The following is a 25,411-nucleotide window of genomic DNA, read 5'->3' as shown; positions in this document are numbered from 1 at the left end:
TTTTTATTTTCCAGAGTCAGTGGACTTTGAACTTTTTGAGCTATTTCTTGAGAATTGTTAGTTTCTAGTCATTGCAAGGTGGGCCTTACAAGGCCCTTTTTCGTTCGAGTTCAGACCTGACACGCCGTCCATCGCCGGATAAGGCAAACTTCTATCCTCAGTTTCGAACGTTTTCTCGCGGGGTGCTTCTGTCCCATGCAGCATCACGTCTTCTCCGACTGTCGAAATTTGAATTTTTCTTTACGCAGGACTTTAGCTTAGTGCCGTCAAGTATTCCAGGCACGCGTAGTAACACCCACTACAACATCCAGAAGAACAAGCCTTAGTCTTTTAGTATGTGGTCTCTCGCCGGTGTCCAAGACCAAATAACACCACAACGACCAATTTTCTAACCTCTGTTTTTCTCGCTATTTACATGTATATGGAGGACAGCTGGAAACATGTAGCACTCACAATGAACACATCAGGACGGTGTAATAATGCCACTCAGCTACACCCTGGGCGTGTATGCATTCCTGTCTGCGAGTTATGCCAAGCAACTCGTCTGGACACCAGTGTACACATCCAACAAATGCAGAATATTGGAATATTTTGGTAAAATAGTGAACGGCGAAAGACAAAAACCCAAATTGCAGCCATCTACAGACTAATATCCACATACGCTGGCTGTGTAAAGGAGTGTCAATGAGAATCTTCATTGCGTTACTACAGAAGTGTATGAAACGAAACGTAGCGGACAAGCTCAAAAGTGCACGCCGAGCCAATATAGGCGGCATTGCAGCACATGTAAGACGGTTATGGACAAACAGGCACAGATGAAGTGTTCCCACTATGAAACGGTCTCAGCAGTTCCAAGGAGTAAGAACATGACAATAGCATAGAATGATGTCTTTTGCAAGAAGTGCTACGAGGCACACCTAGAATAGATAATAGTTGACAGCAGTGCAAGCATTGACAACAAAGCTATTACAGCTGATCGCTTGTCACACTCAGATCTGCGATAATCCTCTGGCTGAGCTAACAGCAGTACTGGGAGAACACATGGATGTTTGCACACTAGCACAAAGAAGCGAGTCATTCCCTTTCTGCGGAAAGGCTGCAATACCCAAGGTCCTCTTCGTGCTGTTCTCACACAATGCCAAGACGCGTTAATACCCAAGGTCCTCTTCGTGCTGTTCTCACACAATGCCAAGACGCGTTGGAGCACTATCTACCTGAGAAGACACACAGATCGCACAAGATAAGGCAGCATTTTAACGACAGTAGGAATAATGCATGAAACACAGAAGGTAATTCAATGGAAAAAGTGCTCCGCTCTTTATACACTACACTTTTCCAATGTTATACAGATAATACACTGAACTCCATGGAAGTGGATTTGGTTGTCCCTATAAGTATAATTGCAGTGGGTGCTGCTTCACTTGAACCATATTTTGGTTCCAGTGAAGCAGCACTCACTGCAATAATTTGCAGAAAAAATTCTCAATCGCATCGTCGCGCATCGCGTCGCAGAAGTGATATCATGCATCGCGCTTTAGAATGTTGGCATGGCTGGGCATCACTGCCGGTAGTTCTGCCAAGAGGACGTAACCCTGATTATTAACCCCTGGTGGATCGGTTACACACAGAAACGCAGCAGGTTCGAGGCAGTGTCTGCATGCGATACACCATGCACACAAACCTTCATAAGGCTCTTATGAGAAAAAGCGCGCTTTCAATCTGAAAACCACAGCAGATCGTTGCGCACTGCCCCAGCCGGTACCCCAGTTTGTCGCTACGTAATGTGGGCAGCAAGCCCCTTCAGACCCCTCGTGCAAAGTTGCATGCTCTTGCGGCTATGGACTCTTGGTTCAGCCACCAAAATATGAATGCAGTGGAGCTGCGTCAGCGGCGTACATGAAACGAGACAGCATTCGGTTCGTTTTAATCGATAATATCGACAGAGAATATATTATTACAATGACACCAAGAGAAGCTTTGATGGCAATTAAGGCCAGCATGTCCATCCGCAGCCATGCAGCAGCAGCAACGAGGGTACATCTCAAGAGAATACAACTACAAGTCCATACCCACCAAAATGTCATGCAAATTTTACAATATACAGAGTGTCAAGACATACAAATTTCGCACTTTCGGATTCCTCAACAGTACCATCCTAAGCACAGGCACACTATACGGGAAGAGAACACATTTATTTATGATATCGTATTCCTTTGGATGCTTCTTTCTTCTTGTTGTGCTATTTTCAACAAGGCAACACTTGTGCTCGTAAAAATACTAAAAAACAATTTTGAGATTCCACTTAGTGCCATCGGTTATTCCAGGCAGGAATGCTCAAACCATTATCATCTCACTACACAACAATATGTACTTACTAAGATCCGCCATGAGAGCTTGGTGTCCGCAGCTCTTGGAAAGCTCAGCTCGTCTACTTCTCGATGCCAGTCGGCGAAACCAGCAAATCGTGGAGAGCAGTTTCTTCCATAAATAAAGCCCAAGATGGCGTTTGCGATTCAAATTTTCTACTCGGCGTCAAAGCACAACATTGAACTCATCATCTTCCATTGCTGCAAAGGCAAAGGAGCGGAGACAGGCCGCGAGAAAGGCCAAAACAATTGCCAAATTTCTCCCCCAACTGCCATTGTCGTCATCATCTTCACCAACACAGTTTTGTGCAGACTTTTTCCCGCGAGATCGGACCCAGGAAAATGAAAACGGCCCACTCAGTGGCCTGGCGCACGGACTGTTAGCAAACAATGGTAACGCTATTTTTTACGGTACTCGTACCTTGATCACCCAAATAGCGTTGAAGCTGCAGCGTATAAACGTTATGGGGGCTGATTTATCGTTGTGACCAACGGTACGTGTTTTAGCCAAATATTGCATAGTCCGTACGCATTTCACCTTGTATCGCGTACATGGTGACAAAAATGGTTGTACCTCGCGAAATCAAAGCTATTCTCGTGGCAACAGCGTACTAAAAATAGCGTGCATTTTGCTAAAGGTCGAGCCCAAATCACGGTATTTTCCCCCTTACGATAATACCGTTACAACATAACGTTTTTTGCTAAGGGTGTCTAATGTGCTTTGGTTCGCTTGTGTGTGTGTGTGTGTGTGTGTGTGTGTGTGTGTGTGTGTGTGTGTGTGTGTGTGCCCATGCATGTGCATGTATGCGCAATTATGCTATGCTTGCGTTCATGTGTGAGAGCAATGTCAATCGACAACCAGTCTATTGTCGGTAGATAGCATTGGTTCTAGTCTCAAATAATTTAAAATGAAGTTGGGTCCTGAGGTGCCCCTGGTAGAAGCGCAGCCAGATGAGGGCCAGGAGATTGGAGCGGACGACTTCACTGGTCCGAGTACGAGGATCCCGAAATTCTCAATACGCCGTGAGGCATATGGTCAGAACAGTTTTGTCTAGACAAGCTGACACGAAGTCGGGGTGATGTGTAACGCATGTCAAAGGGCTGCCAATGCTAACAGCTGCAGCGCTCTCTTGACAGCAAAGGTAATCGACTGCCCTCTGCATCACCACACTTGGCCCTCCCTGGCTTCGTATATTGACTTTTGGGGTCTAGTTTTCGCGATTCCCCATTCCTTGGGGGCCATGCAAGTCCCCCATGAAGAGAACACACCACCGAAATTTATCATGACAACGAGAGAGCTTGGAAGCTCAGGACCCTACGCTATGCTTTTTTGCCTTGATGACCTAGACAAAAAAGCATAGGGATGTTATAAATCCTTTAAAAATTTCCTTTTTTTTAAAGACATAACCTGGGATTCGAACCCGCACTATCGCGCGCCCTGCATGCATCCCCCTATAAATTTTCAATTCTCCTTTTTTTCAGGCATATCCTGGGATTCGAACCCGCACTATCGCCCTACATGCATTCCCCCATACACTTCGCATTCATACCCATTCTTCCAAGTTGTTTCACATTGTGATCTTGCATTTGAAAGCCCTATTTGAATATGCATTGTGGCCAGCCGTCTTTGATGGCACGGTACGGTAGTGGATAGGTACGGGACAGGTACGATCGAGGGTAATACGACACCGTCTCCCGTACCGTACCGTGCCATCAAACACAGCTGGCCACATACAGCTGCCCGCAATACTCAAATAGGGCTTTCAAACGCAAGATAATAACGTAAAGCAACTTGGAAGAATGGGTATGAATGCGGAGTGTATGGGGGAATGCATGTAGGGCGATAGTCCGGGTTCGAATCCAAGGATATGCCTGAAAAAAAGGAGAGTTGAAAAATTTATAACATCCTATGCTTTTTTGCCGTCAGATACGGATAGCGCCAGGCGTGAAACAAACAAACACACAAACACACAAACAAACACCAAACGAGAGAGCTTGGAAGCTCAGGGCCCTACGCTATGCTTTTATGCTTTTTTGCCTAGCTCATCGTACATGTTATAAGAACTGATTGAATTGTCTTTTTCCGTTGATTGGACACATCACTGTATTGCAAAAACGTTTCAATCGGTTTGAATATTATGAGTTAGGCAAAAGTATTTGCAGAATTTATTGCGGATTGTTGTTTCTCTAATAATCATCTACTTTTGTTTTGCTCCTTCTTTAATTTTTATCTCCTTATATTGTAAGAAGTAGTGGTTGCGACTTCGGCGATGCATTGTAAGAAAGGGTTTGCTTCCCACACCGGAGCTCGCGCTATTCCGCCGACTTTACTTGACACTTGACTGACTCACGACTGCCATCCAGAGCACACGAGAAGTCAATCGAACCTCGACTCGGCAAACCTGCAAGAAAGCACCACTCCCTGCTCAATACACAGTGTTTCGGGGAATTCACCCCTCATCAGTTGAGCTTGAGTAGGCTGAGGAAGATTGTGCCTGAAGAGCACCACTTATATAGTACTCTCCAGGCACAAACATCACCAGGGATACAAACTTACAGAGACGCTCCATTTCCAGCGCGACAAACACCTCGTGAACACCAGATAGCAGCGTGAGTCAGTGTCGCTCCTGGCCGGTGAGACAGACGTCGAGGACCCTCGGTCATTCGCAACGCTGTCACCTCCAAACCAACTAGTCGCAAGCCCGCGCTGGGCACAACAGTACGAAGTAGTGGTTGCGACTTCGGCGATGACTTGTAAGAAACAAGTCATCGCCGAAGTCGCAACCACTACTTCGTACCTGCTGCTCACGTCGAAATTTGGACATTACATAACTTAACAGTCTCCTATATAAATACGTATCCTGTTCGACGGAAAAAGAGGCTGCAGATTTAGTTTTTCTGCGCGTCGACGGGATGTCTGTCCTGACGTTTCCTGGGACCGGCGCTGACTCTGCCGATCACGGGCGTTCTGGACTCGACGGGATGTCTGTCCTGACGTTTCCTGGGACCGGCTTAGACTCTGCCGATCACGGGCTTCCTGGACTCAACGGGATGTCTGTCCTGACGTTGCCTGGTACCGCGAGACTCTACCGATCACGGGCGTTCTGGAGTCGACGAGATCTCTCTTCCGACGTTTCCTGTGACCGGCACTGAATCGCTCGTTCACGCCTATTTTGGAGACGACGGGATCTCTCTTCCAAAGTATGTTTATGCTGACGCATCCTATCACCTAATCGGCGTCTATTCTAATTTAAATTCCTCCTCGTCTCCCTATTTCTTTCCAAATCCCCCTCTACATCAGGGAGTCGTATGCATAATACGACGAATATTGGTACGGTACGGGACAGATACAAGAGCCCGCAAATATTGTGGACAGCTGTTATGTACAAAGTTTTAAACAACACTGGTGAATTGTATTGCAATTTTATTGCAATTACTTTCGGAGTACTTTTTGGTGTACTTTAATGTGATCTAGGCAATAAGCCAGTACCGCAAACAGTCCAGAGTTGCAGGTCGCTCATCTGCTCCCTTTGCTGCCTTCATACATCGTTGAATGCTCTCTTTGTTTCTTCTCCTTCAGTACAAGCATGCCCGAAACCGGGGAATTTTTTTGATGGCACCGTCACTGACATAACCAATATTTTGAAGAATTTGACCTGCAAACCAGGATTGGTCTGGCCAGGATTGAAGCCGGGCGTACCTGCGCCCCACTACTGCGACGGTCAAAGCATCTGGCCTTCTTGCGCTGGTAAGAGTTTGATACATGTATCGATCAATGATGTCGTACTTTGATACATGTATCGATCAATGATGTCATACTTTGATCATGTGTACGTAGTTGTGCATTTTTTTAAATGTAGCGAAACCACTTTGGAGGTGAAAAAAACTTTTACAGAAGAAGTGCTATTTTCTTTGTTCTAAGTTGTTCTCAAGCATGCATGGACTGCGGAAATGATATTCCTATGGGGTGCTTATGTATTTTGTTGTGCTTATGGGGCCTCGAAGTAACGAAAATTGCGTTTTTCGCACTTTCAAGTGGCCATAAGTACAACAAAAAACATAAGTATGCCCCATAGGAATATCATTTCCGCAGTCCATGCATGCTAGAGAACAACTTAGAACAGAGAAAGCAGCACTTCTTTTGTAAAAGGTTTTTCATGGCCAAAGTGGTTCGAGCTACCTTAACCTAACTGAACAAAAGTTAGTGGGGGGGGGGGGGGGGGGGAGCATCAGACCGCCATTTTGGCAGCTACTTTCACCCATACCAGTAAGCAACCGACCAAACCCAGCTATTATGCACTTCCATACAGCATTGCCGCGTGGTACTTCCATTCCGTGTAGTAACCCATTGAACGCTGAAAATGCCCCCCCCCCTTGCGCGGGATGATGTCTATAGACGTCATGGAATATAATGGGATACCGTATTATCTAGGGGTGAAACGGGTGATCCGGGTTCGTTTAGCTGCTGATCCGTTAGCAAACGAGTACCCGTTAGTCCTGTACGACAGTACGGTACGGTGCTGACTTGCACAGTCGTACATCGCACAGCCGATGTACAGTTTGAGCGTGTTGTTCTTAATCGATCTTGCTACATGTGACCGTTTTGCATGTAGCACAGTGCATGCATGCAGTGCTTGTCACTCGTACTTGCATGTCATCCTGGCGCGAAATCCGGAAGGTACTAGTAACTGTCGTCTCTAAAAATAGTTTCCAACCGCTGCTGGAACTGTACCGTCGAGACTCACCCGGATAAGATTCGTTGTTATGGGAAATACTCTTCAGTGTTGCCTGTTGGAGCAAGTTTTGAACAAGTCGAGTCGTCTCCTTGTTTGTTTGTTTGAACTGAAGTGTTTAGGTTGTCTTTGCAAGTTTGCGATGTCGAACTCTGTGACTCTGTCCCAAGCTCCTTCGAGCGCATCGACTCAGTTCAGTCGCCAGACACGTTCCGCAGTGTGGAAATTCTTCACTCGCGATGTCGAGGGCCATCAAGCGAAGTGTTTATTGTGTGAGGATGTGCTGAAGTACGATGGCTCCTCGACATCGAACTTGCAGGGGCACCTGAAAAATCCCCACCCCTCTGACTTCGTGGAGCAGACCAGCACTGCCAAGAAAGTGGACTCTCAGCTGACCATCGCGAAGTTCGCCCAAAGTGCGGGTTGTGTCGGTTCCTCGTGCAATGGCCATCACCAAGATCCTGGCACGGTGGACCTGGCTAGATGGGCGGCCGCTCAGCCTAGTCACGGACTCTGGCCTAAAGGAGCTGATGGATTTTGTTGAGCCCGGATGTGTGCTTCCTTCGAGAACCCATATTGCTAAACTTGTCCGCAAGGATCACGCCCACGGTGTGACTCTTTTGAAGGGGAAGCTGGCCGACGTAAGCTATGTTGCATTGACCACCGACATTTGGACGTCCAAGGCAACGCATGCATTCGCCACGACTACAGCGCATTTCGTGGACGCGAGCTGAAAAATGGCATCATGCACGTTGGAGACAACTGAGTTCCCTGGTTCCCACACAGGTGTTCGCATCAGTGAGCAGATAGAGTCCGCTGTGCGCAAATATGACGTCGATCCAGCCAAAATCTGTGGCATCGTGCATGACCAGGCGGCGAACGTGGAATATGCAGGTAAGCATGGAACTACAACCATTATACCGTACTTCCCCACATATAAGCCCATGGGCTTATAAGTGAAAATTTGCTACAAAAAAGATTTGTTGCTGTGTGAACATGTTCGGGTAGAAGCCCATGCGCTTATATGTGCAACAAAGGTTTGTCTGTGCCCTAAACAACGGTGTTATCACAATGCTCAGCAGGATATTCAGCTCCCGGATGTTTCAACAATAGTGTTCACATATAAGCGCATTTGGGGGTGCGCTTCTGTCCGGACATAAGCACATGCGCTTATATGTGCTGAAGTACGGTACTAATTAATTTTATAGAATTGCATTTTAGAGATGAGTGCCAGGTAACTAGAATGATAATAGTGCATTTGACTTGGTGGACAGAGTGTGCAGTTTGAATAAGTCAAGCTGCTAAACAGATGGATCCTTTGCACATACATACATACATACCAGACACACACACACACACACACACACACACACACACACACACACACACACACACATACCGTGCATGCATGCATGTGGCAAGGGAACCAACGAATAAAGTAAAATTCATTCACTTACCGTAGCAAAAATGGAGCTCTTTGTCCTTTGTTTTTGTGCAACTCCAGGCCGTATCTTGTGGGAAGAGTTGAAATGGCCATCCCTTGTCTGTGCTGCTCACCGAATTCAAAATGCATTACGAGACTCCCTGGATAAGAAGACCTTATCAAACCTGTTTGCAAAGTGCCGCCACTTAGTTGGACATTTCAAGCATTCCGCCTTGAAAACTGGCCAGCTTGAAGATAAGCAACGTCTGGTTGGTGCAAAGGAAGTGAAGCACCTGGTTCAGGATTGTGCAACAAGATGGAACAGTGTGTACCTGATGTTGGATCGTCTTGTCCAGCTGAAAGTGCCTGTGCAGTTGGTCCTTGCGGATATGCCAGACAAAGATCGCCGCTCCATGGACTTGTCCGCAGACCAATGGGCCACTGCTGAACATCTCCTCGATTTCCTGAGGTCGGTGGACCAGGTGACAACATCTTTGGGCGGTGAGCAGTACTCAACCCTGTCCTGGCTTCTTCCCCTACTGAAGGCACTGAAGTCCCATTGCCAGACCGGAGATGATGACGATCTGCTGGTAGTGGCATGCGTGAAGCAGGCCTTTGCGGATAGTATAACTAGGCGCTTTCATTTGGATGGCTTAAATGTCAACGGAGAGGCAGTGCTTGCTGCTGCATTGGACCCTCGGTTTCGGGCTCTAAAGTTCCTCGACTTGGAGCAGCAACATGAAGTGCAGCAAACGCTCATCAGCTACGCAATTGTCGGCTGCTCGCCCTGCACGGAATCTTCAAGCTCTAGCTCCGAGCCACCAGCAAAACGCCGCTGCCTTCTGGATCAGCTGCTTTGCGAGGACGGTGAGGATGAGGATAGCGAGGGATCCATTGAAGCAGAGGTAGCAGCTTATCTGGCTGAAAAGCCAGTCAAGCGCTCTGTTGACCCTCTGTTGTGGTGGAGCACAAATGCTGCCGGATTTCCCCGCTTGGCTCCACTCGCACGGAAGTACTTGTGCATTCCAGCAACTTCTGTTGCAGCTGAGCGCGTGTTTTCCTTTGCTGGGCAGATCGTCGACAAGCGCCAGAGCAAGTTGTCTGCAGAAATGATCTATGCACAAGTCTTTCTGAACAAGAACGCCCACATCATCGATGTACGAGTTCCTGCGCCACCGAAGCCGGCCATGCCACTTGTCTTGGCTGCAGTCGAAGACGATGATGAACCTTCACTGCCAGATCTTCCTTCACAGCCAATTGAAGTATAGATAGTTCATGCTCTCTCTTGCTGTGTGTGCGTGTATGTGTGTGTGTGTGCCTGCCTCTCTCTCTCTCTCTCTCTCTCTCTCTCTCTTTCTTTCTCAAGAAGAAGATTTATTCTGGTTAGAAATGTTTCCGGAATGCCCATAAAAGAGGCTTTGTGCTTACGATCATAACCAGTGGCAATACAGTGACAATGCAGTGACAATGCAGTGGCAATGCAGTGGCAATGCAGTGGCAATGTTCTTGTAAAAACCGAACCGAACGAATGTTCGAATATTCGTTTCACCACTATAGTCAATACATAAAACACAGTCATAGGACAACATACATGCATATTGTGCATGGCACGCTGCATCAGGAATTGCACACTCTTGGGAGCTTACCATTATACTCTTGATAACGGCACGCATCCATTGTTTTGTTTTTGTTTTTTTGTTTTTCTTGATGTAAGAATTTTAAAAGTGCTGTGACTGTAGGGACCATAAGCAAGCCGTGAAACGGCAACGTGAAGGGGAGCTGGGTTAGAGTCCCGTCCTGACCAAGTGAAACATGCTCGTGTTTGACGAGTTCAGAACGAGTGGGTTTTACTCAAGCACCGTAATTCACGCCTCTTTTTGTCTTTGCGATTTTTCTCAAATTTCTAGAATATCTCACCCATTCTTGTTAGAATAAATATGATGGCGAAATGGACCAAACAACCAGTAGGACCATTGATTTTTGCATAACCATTACTAACACGACACAGAGCAGGATCGAGGGTAACCAAAGTGCCAAGAATTAGGCTTGTTCAAGACAACCTTCAGCTTGCTCGCTTATTTTTTGTCTGCTGCTCCGAAACGTAATATTAACTGACTGGCTCCGTTGTAAAGTCTTTCGGAGAATGTTTTGGCATGGACCTCATGAACACAACCCTTTGCTGCACCCATCCATCGGCGATGTGGCTGTCATGGAGTTCCTTTCACTTTCCTTCGGGTAAAAGTCAGGCAGGCTGAAAATTGTTCTCAAGGAAAAGTTCGCAAAAATTATATCAGAAAACTGTTTGAAACTGGAAAGCAGCCGACTCATGTAGACCGGTTGTTAACGCGCGCAGCTAATCCTAAATCACGCCGTGTTTCATGTGCGTTCCGATGAACTCGTTCCCGGTGACGTTTCACGGCATGCTAATGGTCCTTTGTGAAGTTGTGCTGTGCCGCAGTTTCCTATACCAAATCTGTGATATGTCCTATTCAATGTCTGAACGTACTAGTAAGGTTGACAAGGTCTCTGCTGGTACACTACTGCAGGAAGGTCTCTACTGGGATGACAGGTACACCACTGCTGGAAGGTCTCTACTGGGATGACAGGTACACCATTGCTGGAAGGTCTGTACTGGGATGACAGGTACACCATTGCTGGAAGGTCTCTTCTGGGATGACAGGTACACTATTGCAGGAAGGTCTGTACTGGGATGACAGGTACACTATTGCAGGAACGTCTCTACTGGGATGACAGGTACACCATTGCTGGAAGGTCTCTACTGGGATGACAGGTACACTACTGCAGGAAGGTCTCTACTGGGATGACAGGTACACCATTGCTGGAAGGTCTCTACTGGGATGACAGGTACACCATTGCTGGAAGGTCTCTACTGGGATGACAGGTACACTATTGCTGGAAGGTCTCTACTGGGATGACAGGTACACCATTGCTGGAAGGTCTCTACTGGGATGACAGGTACACCATTGCTGGAAGGTCTGTACTGGGATGACAGGTACACCATTGCTGGAAGGTCTCTACTGGGATGACAGGTACACCATTGCTGGAAGGTCTCTACTGGGATGACAGGTACACTATTGCTGGAAGGTCTCTACTGGGATGACAGGTACACCAATGCTGGAAGGTCTCTACTGGGATGACAGGTACACCATTGCTGGAAGGTCTCTACTGGGATGACAGGTACACCATTGCTGGAAGGTCTCTAATGGGATGACAGGTACACCATTGCTGGAAGGTCTCTACTGGGATGACAGGTACACCATTGCTGGAAGGTCTCTACTGGGATGACAGGTACACCATTGCTGGAAGGTCTCTACTGGGATGACAGGTACACCATTGCTGGAAGGTCTCTACTGGGATGACAGGTACACCATTGCTGGAAGGTCTCTACTGGGATGACAGGTACACCATTGCTGGAAGGTCTGTACTGGGATGACAGGTACACCATTGCTGGAAGGTCTCTACTGGGATGACAGGTACACCATTGCTGGAAGGTCTCTACTGGGATGACAGGTACACCATTGCTGGAAGGTCTCTACTGGGATGACAGGTACACCATTGCTGGAAAGTCTCTACTGGGATGACAGGTACACCATTGCTGGAAGGTCTCTGGTTTTAGTCATGGTGGTGACCAGCAGTTGTTGTTTTTCTTCTTCTTCAGACTCCCCACCCCCCCCCCCCCCCACCCCTTTTCAACACCCACAACTGTTGAACATCCAAGGCTTGAACTTGTATATTGTATTTATATTTGAACAGATGCTGATGAATGTAACTTGAACATTCATAAATGCAATGGAATGGCAATGTGTGTAAACACATACCGATCATACCAGTGCACATGCCCATCAGCGTTTCGCAGTAATGGAACTGACTGTGAAGGTAAATACTATAGGTTCATATTTCTCTCTAGATTCGTCAGCCGCGGTTGGCTTTCACCCCCTCCCTTTCGATTCGCAACTACATGCAATATAGGATGTGGAATAAGTAAATAATAAATATATGAGGCATCGGCAGCAAGAACCGGGGTCCTGGTGATTTTTCAATTTGCAAAAAACCGAACCGATGTCGTTTTTTAATCACCGCGATCAAAGCGGAAAGACTTCTTGCGCTATCGCTTTGAAAGTGCTTTCCTCTTGGTGGCTTCACTATAATTTGTTGTCATAACCTTTGCAGTTAATCTGCCAGGCACTTGGGGCGTCCAGGGAAATGTTTTCGCCTCCATGGAGGCGCTTGCGCTCTGGGTAGCGCCTGCGAAATCATGCGCTCGAAAGAGAGCGAAACAATTAAATTCTTGACGAAAGATTGCGTTACAAATTCTTGATGGAGCACGAGCGACTAGAATATTTGGCAGCTGGATCTCCAGAGGTACTCCGCTGCCTGCAATAGTCCATAGCAAGAAGAATCAGGTGAAAGGGACGAAGTTTCGCTCAGATGACAAGCCATCAGCGGATCAGCGGAGGCAGCGCAGATGATGAGTTTGAGAGCTCCAGAACACTAAATGTTAACGCAGACAGCATGTGCTAAGAGTGCAGAATGAGACACGAGCTGCTGTGCGTAGAAGAGGAACACATGTTTGGTGGATGTATCTGGCTTGGCCCAGCATGCATGTCTAGTCTTGTAGGTTCTTCCCAGCCAGGGAGTAGCACAGTATTGTACTGCTCCCTGTTCCCAGCCATGAGAAACGTCAGTTGCTTGGCTTCTTTTTGTCTGCCTATAACACCAGACCTGCACATGACAGGGATTGAGTTTTCAAGTTCATAGCAGCAAGTGCATGCAACATTGTTACTATATTATCAACTAGATTACTCTGTGTTTCCCTGAATACCTATTAATATGCTAAAATATCCTCAACAACTCAATCACAGCCAACTGTAACTGTCACCTAACCCTGTTTGTGCTGCCCATGTCTCATTATAGTGTTGTGATGGTGGTCCCTGGTGTAAATTTCTCCCTGCTGCTGCCGGGCGCATTGAACATGAAGCAGTAGTTACACTTTGCCTGAAGGGAAATCCCCAACACACTTTGCCTGAAGGGAAAGTAATGCTCTTCAGGCACAATCTTCCTAGACCTACTCAGGTTCAACTGATGAGGGCAAATCCCCAACACACTTTGCCTGAAGGGAAAGTAATGCTCTTCAGGGACAATCTTCCTAGACCTACTCAGGTTCAACTGGTGAGGGGAAATCCCCAACACACTTTGCCTAAAGGGAAATTAATGCTCTTCAGGCACAATCTTCCTAGACCTACTCAGGTTCAACTGATGAGGGGAAATCCCCAAAACACGTTAAGTAGCACAATTATTTCAAGGAATGCACTGCATATGCGAGCCCAGTTACTTATCTGCTCATAACTTTGGTGTCCTTTGGCTCTGAGCCAACATTTCATGGCTCTGCGATGACCAGAAGCGCCATACTTAGCAAGCGAGTTTTTGACGTGTTGCTTCGCTATGCAACTTGAGTTTTGACGTCGTTCGAAAATAAACTTCTTTTCGCAGGTGAACAGCGGCTCGCCTCTCGCCAATAACGCACCATGTACCAATGAAAACTAATGGAAGCACACCCAAGGCTTATTGTTTCTCTGTACTGGCCATCGTGGAGCCACCTCTGATTTGAAACGAAAAAAAGGCAACTTGGAGGCAATAGGCCAACACAAAGGAGTGGCTCAGTTCGATCGACTCTGGCCTCAGAGCAAACTTCAACATGCCATATTTCGAGTGAACAATCCACGCTGATGGACGGGTTGGGTCAACACAATTTTGCTGTCAAACCGTTCCTATTCAAACCGTCACCTCTGCCCCCCCCCCCCACTCTTTTTCTGTGGAGCAAGGTTGACTTGTTTCAACGCCAAGTTTCCTGTAACCCTCAAGCATGTGCTTAATGTAACAAATCCAAGGTTGTATTCGCATTTGTATTCATATTTGTATTGGAACAGATGTTGATGAATGTAGCTTGGAGCTTCATGGTTGCACTGGTCTGGCAACATGTGAAAACATGGTTGGTTCTTTCCTCTGCAAATGCCCACCGGGGCTTAAGAAAAATGGCACTGGCTGTCGAGGTAAATATTCAATCCATCTTTCTATCTCTCTATATCTGTCTCTCTCTTACTCTCTTTCTAGCTCTCTCTATCTATCTCTATCTATCTACTTCCTCCGTTAACAAAAACTTCGTGATGGATTTTTGAGGGGCTGGTTTGCGCACAAACTGCCGTGAAATGAGTCGCAATCACTTTCTTGGCCTTGCCTAGCGGGCCATGAAAGAGGTACGATTCAAGGAAATCGACCTTTCACAACAAGCCGAGCGGAATCGATGGTTGCGCTTTGGAAACATAGGTGATGACAGTCATGGCGAGCGAAACTGAAATACCACTTCTCCAAGGGAATATTGCGTTGCTAAGCCCCTCTACTACTCTAGCACTGAGTAAGTTGGAGAGTGATAAGCGAGTGCACACAATGAGCGAGTGAACAAGGAGCTGCTCCGATCGCACGGCTCAATGAAAATAATTCTGAACTCAAGTTTTTGTTCAACCTGCGCAAAGCCAAGATTCGAATGCTGATGACCATGTATTCTTTCAGAAGTCTGCAGTCTGATGCAAGTCTCGTGGCTAAAGAAAGTCGACTGGACTTGCTAGCCGCTGCCATTCAGTGCTGGCAGGGGTATCCATCAGAGAAAATAGAATCAGTTTGGCTGTGCCTTTACTCCTCGTTTTGCTGAGTTCTGGAGAGCGAAGATGAAACCAGGGAGTCGTAAAATATTTTTACGACTCCCTGGTGGAAACTAGGAATCGCCATCGCTGCGGATCACGCAGCTTGAAAGCCAACTTACTTGAACGACAGCGACATCAAAGTCAGCCGAGTGTGATCAAAGAAGCCGAGACCAGGCTGAAAGGAGCTGATCAACGACTCGAGAGAGATGACGACTCGCGTGCAGCAGATGACGACAGTGACGCAGGGTCAAAAATGAGTCGAGCGAAAGCGACGCAAACTGAACTCTCTGCTCATTCCGCCAACAGTTTCTCTTGTAAAGGTGCTGTACATAGGCTGAATCACCTTCATCCAGTGGTTTGCAGTCGATACAAACATTTCTTGACCTGTTCTAAGCGTTTTCATATCCATCAAAAAGATTCAAAATCTATCACGAAGTGTTTGTTAATGGAGGAAGTACCTCTCTCTCTCTATCTTTCTATATCTCTCTATCTATCTATCTCAATCTATCTCTATATCTATCTCTATATCTGTCTATCTATCTGTCTATCTATCTATCTCTATATCTGTCTATCTGTCTATCACTCTATCTCTCTCTCTCTCTCTCTCTCTCTCTCTCTCTCTCTCTCTGTACAGTAAGACATTGCTGTTCATGCCTTCGTGTTTACCCCTGTACAGAACTGAACGAATGCGAAAAACGGAATTTTACATGCAGCAGTGATGCTCACTGTACTAATGAGAGTGGGACATTCTCATGTGTTTGCAAGCCTGGATTTACTGGAGAAGGAATTTCCTGTACAGGTACGTTCTTTCCACACATGCCCTGGCCACGTCTTCAGTCCCAACTTTTGTCTTTTCTATATTGAATTTGACAGTCGGCTGATGAAACTAGGAAGGTGCCGGAGATGACTAACTGCCAAAAAATGTGAATTGCATCAGGAATGTTCAAAGGAGAAAAAAATTGGTAAATAAAACTCCAAACTCTAAACCAAAACTCTATTAAAACACAGTTGTCCCAGAAAGGCACCACCATCATTCTTAAAAACAGGAAATAGTCCAGGACGATAGATAACAAACTTTGACAGTATAACGACCATAACAGGAGATGACAGGAGATTGTAAACCTGTGCTCTAGGGAGCGCACGGCGGTCGCTTACGAAACGCACCGAGCACTTAGAGCTCCTACTCCTGCTGCCAACAAGGCTACGAATGTCCCCCCCTTTGCAACGACACAGTGTCTTGGTAAGTTGGTGGAGAATCTCTGTGACTCGAAATAATTGTGCGCTGGTGCATCTCTGCCGCCATTGCGAACAGGTTGTCGTCTCCGTAATCGCGATCATCGCGCTCGCTGTCGTCGTAACCAAACACATAGCTCTTTGGTGAACTGTTCGTGCAGTGGTCTGCAAGCGTCGTGTGGTCTCGTCGGGTCAAATGAAAACCTATTACAAACACATAGCAGTGGAACGACTCGTGGTGGTAATCCAGAAGAGACGGGTCCTCATGTGGCACGCAAACAAACTCAATGCTACATCGTTAATCGCCGTTCTGACTGCCTACGATCGATCGATTGATCAATCTTACCAACAAAAAATTCAAGATCGACTTTGTCTTTGACTTCATTGCCTTCACGATCGATCGTGATCGTGTTTTCTTTGAGTAACTTTGACGCTACATCTTGATGAAAGTTGAAATCAGGTCCTAAGGTACATTTCTCTTCTTTTTGAACTCAATTTCGTACCATGAGCACGCATTGCTTATGTGCGGAGTAACTCAACTGAAGAGATGAGGGCGACTCCCAGCCATGGCAAACGAGAAAAGCTCAGTGCCCTGTGCTATTATTGTGACCGTTTTTCCATGCACTGACAGTTATACACAGACACTGTGGGACCTGGTTCTAAAGATCATCCGGCTTTAACGACCGCTTTTACTTGCACCGTGGAGTGGTCGCTTAAATTAAACCAGGTTTTTTCTGTACCTGTTTTTAGGGTGATCTGAAGCATATTAGAGAGGTTCATAAGGGCGAAGGCACCCATTTCAACTGCATTCTTGGTATACTATCGCCGAAGTCGCACCAACCTCTTCTTCACATGGTTGGTATAATCAAGAGTATAACCCCCCAAAGAGTGTGCAACTCCTGAAACCCTTCCCATGGGGTGTGTCGACGGTGAAAACTCACATCACGTGGTGTGGTGCCGCAGTTGTAAGTTTTCAGGCCGTTTTCAGCGAGCAGCGGGGCAATAAAAAAGCACTCTCTGACAGAAACTCACTGCCGGTACCGGGTACGCAAAAAAGCCGCATAATCATGGGAGATTTTCGGATTGCGCGTACACTATCCTTCGTTTGTACGTAGTACAAACATACATGAGACACGTGATGTGAGTTTTCGCCGTCAGAGACCCCATATGCAGAGTTGCACACTCTTGGTGGGGGGGGGGGGTAAATAATGATAATATGAACAGGTCGTATATTGCCCGCATAAACAAATCATACGGGGTCATGCATCTGTCAAAGGTCGTTAACCGGAATTGCTTGTTGGTGGGGAGGTTGAGGCATTCCTGAGGCTTGAGGACTTCTTTGATGTTGTTGACCCATCTCTTGTGGGGTCGTCTACGGGGGCGCTTGATGTCCGAAGTATTGACTGCTCGCTGCAGTGCCTTGTAGCAGGCCGCGTTTGGTCCTTCCCGCGGGCAACGCGCCCCAGCCACAGGAGGCGACGCTTTTTACATGTTTGCGAGATCGGGGCTTGGTTGGTCTTTCCGTAAATCTTCTTGTTGGATATGTGGTGGTGGTGGTGGTGGGGCTTGATACTCTTGGTAACATGTGTAGGTCATTAACACACTCTCGCAGTAACGTATTGATTGCGTACCGTATTTTCCGGAGTATAGTGCGCACTTTAGATGTGCTATTTTAGGCCCTAAAGAAGTGCGCACCCCCAATGAAGATTGGGGGTGCACGTTATACTAAAGGTGCGCACTATACTCCAAAAAATACGGTATGTTACGAAATTCCGCTCGAGTATTATTTGCGCCCGTTGTATTTTGTTCTTGTCTTGTAGAGTCCGATGTCTGATGTCGTAATTATATGGTCTAAGTGTATATGCGAGTATGGTGTGATGTGTGACGCTTATGGTATGTAGTGCATGTAAGAGTACGTGCTGTCAGAGTGTGAGAATCTGCTTCCGTCTGTGTGAGGGTGACTGTCAAGTGAATGTCGTGCATGCGCAGCGCTAGTTTTGGTCTGGGAGTGAGAGCCATGTGTGATTCGTCCGTGGTCTGGTTGTCTTGGTCTAAGTCATGTACTCTCTATGCATTGGTCGCTGAATGGTCATCTCGATTTGGCGTCACTTTATCACTGCTTGTTCTTTGTTGTTTCTTCGTGTCTTCTCGCTTCGCCTTTCTGTTTGGGTCTTGCATTTCCTTTCTCCTCCTATGCCCTCGTCGTTTATTGTCAATATAAGAAAATAATGATATGGAATGAGACGCACAATCAAGAGTTTGCGTTGCTGTACGGCGGGGGCCTGGGGGAGAAGGTAACAACACACCAGTAGTGGTTCAACCTATGCTTATACTGCAGATATTGATGAATGCGCTAGGCCCACGAGCGGCAACTGCAGCCTGGCATCAACGTCATGCTTCAACACTCCCGGCTCCTTCGCGTGCTGTAGTCCTGGCTACCAACCATTCCAATCAGCTTGCGCCAGTAAGTAGCTACAGTCCATTCATTGGAAACTGGCACCCTAACTTTTTGGTGTCTCTCCGAGTCACGTAGTTGTCGATATTATCGTGAAAACAACAGTACATCCTGCATTGTGTGACCCGTGCAATTACTCCTTGCCACATTTGAGGCCAGAAAAGTCCAAGAACAGGGAAATAGAAATTCAGCCAGGTTTTACAAAATTAGGACAGGTATGCCATGGCAAAATGTATGGTTAGCATCCCCCCACCTCACAACAGAGCAACCGAGTTTTGCATTAAGCTGGGAGTGCCGATTCGAGCAACTGGTATAATGGCTCTGCTTGGAGCCGCTAGATGGCTCGCAGCTGAGCCAGCAAATGACTCCGCTTGGAGCAGGCGAATGACTCCGCATGGAGCCGGCAAATGTCTCCGCATGGAGCCGGCAAATGTCTCCGCATGGAGCCGGCAAATGACTCCGCATGGAGCAGGCGAATGACTCCGCATGGAGCCGGCAAATGACTCAGCATGGAGCCGGCGAATGACTCTGCATGGAGCCGGCGAATGACTCCGCATGGAGCCGGCAAATGACTCCGCATGGAGCCACCGAATGACTCCGCATGGAGCCGCCGAATTACTCCACATGGGGCTGCCAATTACTCCGCATGGAGCCGCCGAATGACTCCGCATAGAGCCGCCAATGACTCTGAATAGAGCCGCCAAATGCTAGATATATAGAGATGCATAACCAGTTGAGAGCATATATTCTCGCTAACTCGCGTTAGCATGCTAACGCTCATTTAGCACCCCCCCCCCCCCCCCCACCTCACAACAGAGCAACCGAGTTTTGCATTAAGCTGGGAGTGCCGATTCGAGCAACTGGTATAATGGCTCTGCTTGGAGCCGCTAGATGGCTCGCAGCTGAGCCAGCAAATGACTCCGCTTGGAGCAGGCGAATGACTCCGCATGGAGCCGGCAAATGTCTCCGCATGGAGCCGGCAAATGACTCCGCATGGAGCCGGCAAATGGCTTCGCATGGAGCAGGCGAATGACTCCGCATGGAGCCGGCAAATGACTCCGCATGGAGCCAGCGAATGACTCCGCATGGAGCCGGCAAATGACTCCGCATGGAGCTGGCAAATGACTCCGCATGGAGCCGCCAATGCCTCCGCATGGAGCTGCCAATGACTCTGAATAGAGCCGCCAAATGCTAGATATATAGAGATGCATAACCAGTTGAGAGCATATATTCCATAAATCGGCACTCCCAGAGCGGATCACAAAGTGCAGCTACCTGTGAAACTTGTAAGCAGTGCAAGCTCGGTAACGATTGACTAACAGAACTCGATATCATGGGCTGAGGCCATTGTCACAGCCACCCATGCTTTGGCTGCTGGTGGCCTCTGAATGTTACTCGGGCAGACGTGGCTTTCCACCTTCCTGCCTCTCTGAGTATCGAGTCCGGCAGCTGATTCGAAACGAGTGGCCGGTGTATAACGCCAGGCCATAGCCACAACTGATGAGCAAGATTTTCGCAGTTGCTGTAAAGCCGATCAATTGGCATCTGCAGCTGGTGCCGCTAGCTTTCCCAGGTGCTGCCACAATTGCAAACCACTCTTTGCGATTGGCTGGTCTGCTTGATTGACTGTCCATCCCCGGTCGCAATTGTTTGCGCACCAGCCAAGTGCACCACTTGCATCAGTGAATAGCAGCAAGTTGGGGGACGGCGTCCACTTAGGTTGTAGGAAGAAGGACCGGCCGTTCTACTATTCCAGGAGCTCAGGCCATCAGCGAAGATATTTGAGGCACTCTTCGGAGAGCTTGATCAGGTAATACGGCTGCCGGTACTGGTTGGCAAGTGACCACAATCTGCAATGTGCGTCCTGGGACTATCACTCTTGTAGCAAATGAGAGCTTTCCCAGAAGATACTCGAGTTGACATTGGGTAGTTGCAGCTGTGTTGAGAGTGGCCCGTAGGTCGTGAAGCTTGGCAAGTTCGTCCATCGGCAGACTGATGTGAGCGCGCGGGTGTCCAGGATGACGCTGATAAACGTCAGGACGTGGGCTGGACCCTCCACTTTTGCTGACGCCAAAAAAAACACCGAGGTATGTAGACGCGCGGCGCCGAGTAGCGAGTTGCTGGCGAGCTAACACAGGTCCAGAGCATACATCGAGGAAGCACTTTTGCTGACGCCAGAGAAACACCGAGGTATGTAAACGCACGGCGCCGAGTAGCGAGTTGCTGGCGAGCTAACACAAGTCCAGAGCATGCATGGAGACAGAAACGTTAGTCGAGGTATTTCCCGTAATGGGAAGATGCCAATAACGTCAGGACTTGAGCTGGACCCTCCACTTTTGCTGGGGTCAGAGAAACACCGAGGTATGTAAACACTCGGAGCAGAATAGCGAGTTGCTGGCGAGCTAACACAAGTCCAGAGCATGCATTGAGGAAGTAACGTTAATTGAGGTATTCCCCGTAATGCAACAGGCGTGGGAGTGCGAACTGCCCGCACACAATCCATTCACTGGCGGATGCGACAGAGTTCCATATAGCTGGCCTGGAGCGTAGTACAGCCTGAAGGGCAGAACGCTCTCATAACAGTATTCAGTGATCCTGCCAGCGGATCTACAAGGGCCACTCCTCCGGGCAGACGGGAATTCGGCAGAATGAACTTTTAACATTGAGCTTAGCAAGGTACAGCGGGGCGAGCAATTGTCTAATCATGTTGCAGCATTGTCATCTTGACATTGTGGAGAGATACGGTCTGCTGGAATGTAATCGTTGACACTTCGACCCTCCAGGCTTTACAAAGGGTGTGTCGTGTGTAACTTCCCGTTAGTCTAGGAACCGCATCTACGCCGGAACAGCACAGAGACGAGAAAGGGGGTGAAGAACACGGGCCAGCTGTTTCAAGCCTGCTGCAAGAAACGGATCGTTGCGCAGAAATATAATCTGGGTTAGCATGTGACCGTGTTAAATTCAATGGATCCCAGTTAGTTGAGTGGTTGCCGATGAAACCTAGCACAACACCACAATTACGACCATGTGCAACATACTTCCGGAGCATAGGATCAGGATGTGAATCCAGTAATTTTGAGAAGTGAGAAACTGAGTGCTTACACAGTTACTGATGATGCCTTACACTTAGCCCTAGGGTGCTCCTGTCGGCACTGGAGGCAGCACTGCCTGAGCTGACACGTGCAAGCGCCGTACTCGTAGTAGCGGCATACGGTTGCGGTACGTGATGCGGATCTGTACTGGTGAGTAGGACGAAATGCGCATGGAAATGCTGGCGGGTGCACTGAGCTGCACTGCTGGCAGGCGGGTCGTGCTGTTCCAGTACACCGTGAGGCGCAGTTGCCACAAGTTGATATTGATAACCTGGCTTTGGAGATTTTTATTTTCCATTGCTATCAGGTTCGGCTTAATTCCCTCTGTGCTGCACTGATGAGTCCACAAAGGACGAAACAGTTGTCCGCAGATTGAGTATTGATAACGTCCAGTTTCTAGGTGGCAAGAACTGGCAATTGGCCGCGACGATCGTGGCCAAATACGTCCACAGGCACTCGTGAAACGCGGTGAGGAACAGTGGAACACAGACCATTCATGAACACTGTGCTACCGTCATGCAGCCTACGAAGCGCAGTTCTGGGTTCGGATTCAAATAAATGCTAGTGCGCTCGAAGAGCAACATATGAGGGGCTACGGAGTTGGAACGTCACCGGAGCTGCACTGACTGCAACTGTATCGGGCAGCAGGAAATCGAAGTCCACGAACTCGCCTCTGTGGACACGATCGAGAAGGGTCCGTATAGGACAGTCAGTTTGACCTGCTGTTGGTCCTAATGCTCTCTGATGTACAATAGCCGCGATTAAGTCTTGTACCCGGGACTGACCCGGTTGCAAGAGTTGTGCCAGGTAGATCTACACGTGTACCCGGTTGGTTTGAAATCCTAAAGCAGACACTGTAACCCACTGTTGTGTGAGGATGTGTGGATAACAATGAACCTCTCAGTACAGCAGGGTCCGCACAGCCCTTGAAAACCCTAAAATATACCTAAAAAAAATTCCCAGTAAAGAATATACTGAAAAAACCGTAAATCTTGTTAAAATACATGGTTTGTCCTGAAATATCCTTGAAATTCAGTTTTTTGGCGGCGTCAGTGTACCCTGTGATGTACAGTCTGTGCCAAGCATGCCACTGTGATCAACTGTTGTGTACGAGTCGTACTTCAAATTCACAAGCGCACGCGAAACGAAGACTGCGCGGCCTGCTCGGCTTGATCTTGCCGTTCGCGCCTGCACTGTACGAGCGTAGTACTAGCTGCATACATGCTACATACAGTACTAGCGGGAAGTACGGCAGTGGTCCTGTGTCGACGAGTCGAAACTACACATTTTTGAATTTTTCGAGTAACTACTTTAGTTGCTCGCGCTCTTCAAGTGGTAAGTAGTTTTAGCCTAGCCTCTACTGGCTCTTCTTTTTGTAGTTCACCGCAGATTGAGTAGTTCGCTGGTACATGGTGTGGATTTTCTCGTAACTCGCCGTGCGTCGGAGCAGTTGTGGCGGAGATGCCTCCGAAGGGAAAATGTCATTTTCGTGACGCTTGGCTGTCAACACCGGAGTTTCGCAAGTGGCTAGTAGCTATTCCCAGCGATGAATTCAGAGCACGATGCTCACTCTGCAGGTCAGATTTTGATATTTCGGGCGGCGGTATCTCCTCAGTCAAGAGTCACGCGAAGGGGAAAAAGCATTGTGAAGCTGTGGAGCGGAGTACTCCAGCTTTGACAGTGAATCGTTTTTTCGTTCCGTCGTCGACAGTTAGCAGCAGCGCCAGTGCCAGCGCCAGTGCCAGCAGCAGCGCCAGTGCCAGCAGCAGCGCCAGTGCCAGCAGCAGTACTAGTACTAGTACTAGCCCAGCGCCACCACGCAGTGATCTGCCACTGGTGAGTTCCCACAACGCTACCCCAACAGCTACCCCAACACTATCATCGCGTATCACTCGCATGGACTGCTTGCAAGCAGAAGTATTGTGGGCACTCAAAGTGTGCACTTCGCACTATTCCTATAGTTCAAGTAGCAACGTTGGCCCTCTGGTGAGCAGGATGTTCCCAGACAGTGAAATTGCAGCCAAATTCTCTTGTGGTGAACGCAAATGCGGCTATCTCTGTACTTATGGCCTAGGTACGTACTTCCAAGACCTGCTGCAGAAGAAAGTGAACAAGGCGGAGTCATTCGTGGTGCTATTCGACGAGAGCCACAACTTCAAGACGAAAACAAAACAGATGGACGTTCACGTACGTCTTTGGAGTTCCGGTGTGGATTGCGCCTCTGTAGCAACTCGCTACCTTACATCAGTGTATCTGGGACACTCAACAGCCGACGATCTGCTGGACCATTTCCATGCCGCAACCGATCAACTCGGCCTCAGCAAACTGGTCCAGGTGTCCATGGATGGACCAGCGGTAAATTGGAAATTTCACCGGTTGCTGAAGGAAGAGCTCCAGCGCACAAACAATAAATCCATCGTTGACATCGGCAGCTGTGGCCTACACGTTGTGCACAGAGCTTTCCAGGATGGTGCAAGAAAGTCTGGGTGGGGTGTGGTAGCGCTGTTGAAGGCTCTCTACTATTGCTTCCGGGACAGCCCTGCAAGACGGGAGGACTTCACAAGAGTCACAGAGTCCAGTGTCTTTCCCCTGAAATTTTGCCAGCACCGATGGGTGGAAAATCTGCCTGTCGCAGAGAGGGCGGTGAGCGTGTGGAGCAGCATCCTGGTTTTCGTTGCTCGTGTCGAGGACAAAACCCTGAAGGCCCCGGGTTGTGACTCATACGACGTAATTCGAAGATGGTCCAAGGATCCGGCTGTTCTTGTCAAGGTGAAGTGCTTTGCTTCGATTGCTAGGGAGGTGCAGCCGTTCCTTGTCAAGTTCCAGACTGACTGCCCGATGGTGCCATTCCTGCATAGTGCCCTGGAGTCCATGCTACGTAGCCTCCTGAGCCGCATTGTGAAGCAGGATACCCTCAGTGCCAGCTCGTCCACGGTTCGCCTGATGGCCATCGATGTCACTGATGAGTCAGTTCTTCTGCCAGTGACCAAGGTGAACATGGGATTTGCTGCAGAGGAGCATGCACGGCACCTCGTCAGTGGCAAGAAGATCAGCCAGCTCCAGTGCCGCGACCTGAGAGCCCAGTGCAGGGACTTTGTTGTTGCACTGGTAGTGAAGTTAAAGGAAAAGTCGCCACTCTCCTTTCCACTGGTTCGTTCTGCCTCCTGCCTTGACCCACGCAAGATGGCTGTGTCTTCGGGGAAGGAAGAGTGCATGAAGCTGATGAAGCGTGTTTGTGCTGCTTTTAATGAAGCAGGAAGAGTCGAAGGCGGAGAATTCGGTTGTGAAGACATCCTGAAAGAGTACAGCGACTTCCTCTCCTCGGTCATCCCTCTGAAGAGGTCTGCATATGCTGCATTCGATCCGACCTCAGCAGATGCACGCATTGAC

General features: G+C 48.2%; 1 protein-coding gene and 1 long non-coding RNA gene across 2 annotated transcripts in view; one reads left to right on the top strand and one right to left on the bottom strand.

Annotated features, from left to right (window-relative positions):
- LOC135812088 (fibrillin-2-like) overlaps nt 1-25,411 on the top strand; it is a 160,228-nt gene that overhangs the window by 11,980 nt on the left and 122,837 nt on the right. The window contains exons 4-8 of the mRNA XM_065325417.1: nt 5,947-6,114; nt 12,297-12,419; nt 14,471-14,593; nt 15,918-16,040; nt 18,813-18,938. Of these exons, the coding sequence (XP_065181489.1) occupies nt 5,947-6,114; nt 12,297-12,419; nt 14,471-14,593; nt 15,918-16,040; nt 18,813-18,938 (663 nt within the window). The remainder of the gene's footprint in view (nt 1-5,946; nt 6,115-12,296; nt 12,420-14,470; nt 14,594-15,917; nt 16,041-18,812; nt 18,939-25,411) is intronic.
- LOC135812725 (uncharacterized) lies at nt 573-2,722 on the bottom strand. The gene is made up of 2 exons (XR_010552936.1): nt 2,376-2,722; nt 573-1,214 (listed from the first exon to the last, which is right to left on the bottom strand). It is a non-coding gene; the product is annotated as an uncharacterized LOC135812725 (long non-coding RNA).

Source organism: Sycon ciliatum, chromosome 3 (genome assembly GCF_964019385.1).
Source record: "Sycon ciliatum chromosome 3, ocSycCili1.1, whole genome shotgun sequence".
Classification (NCBI taxonomy): Eukaryota; Metazoa; Porifera; class Calcarea; order Leucosolenida; family Sycettidae; genus Sycon; species Sycon ciliatum.
Note: the sequence above shows the minus strand (reverse complement) of the source record. Positions and strands in the feature narration are given on the sequence as shown.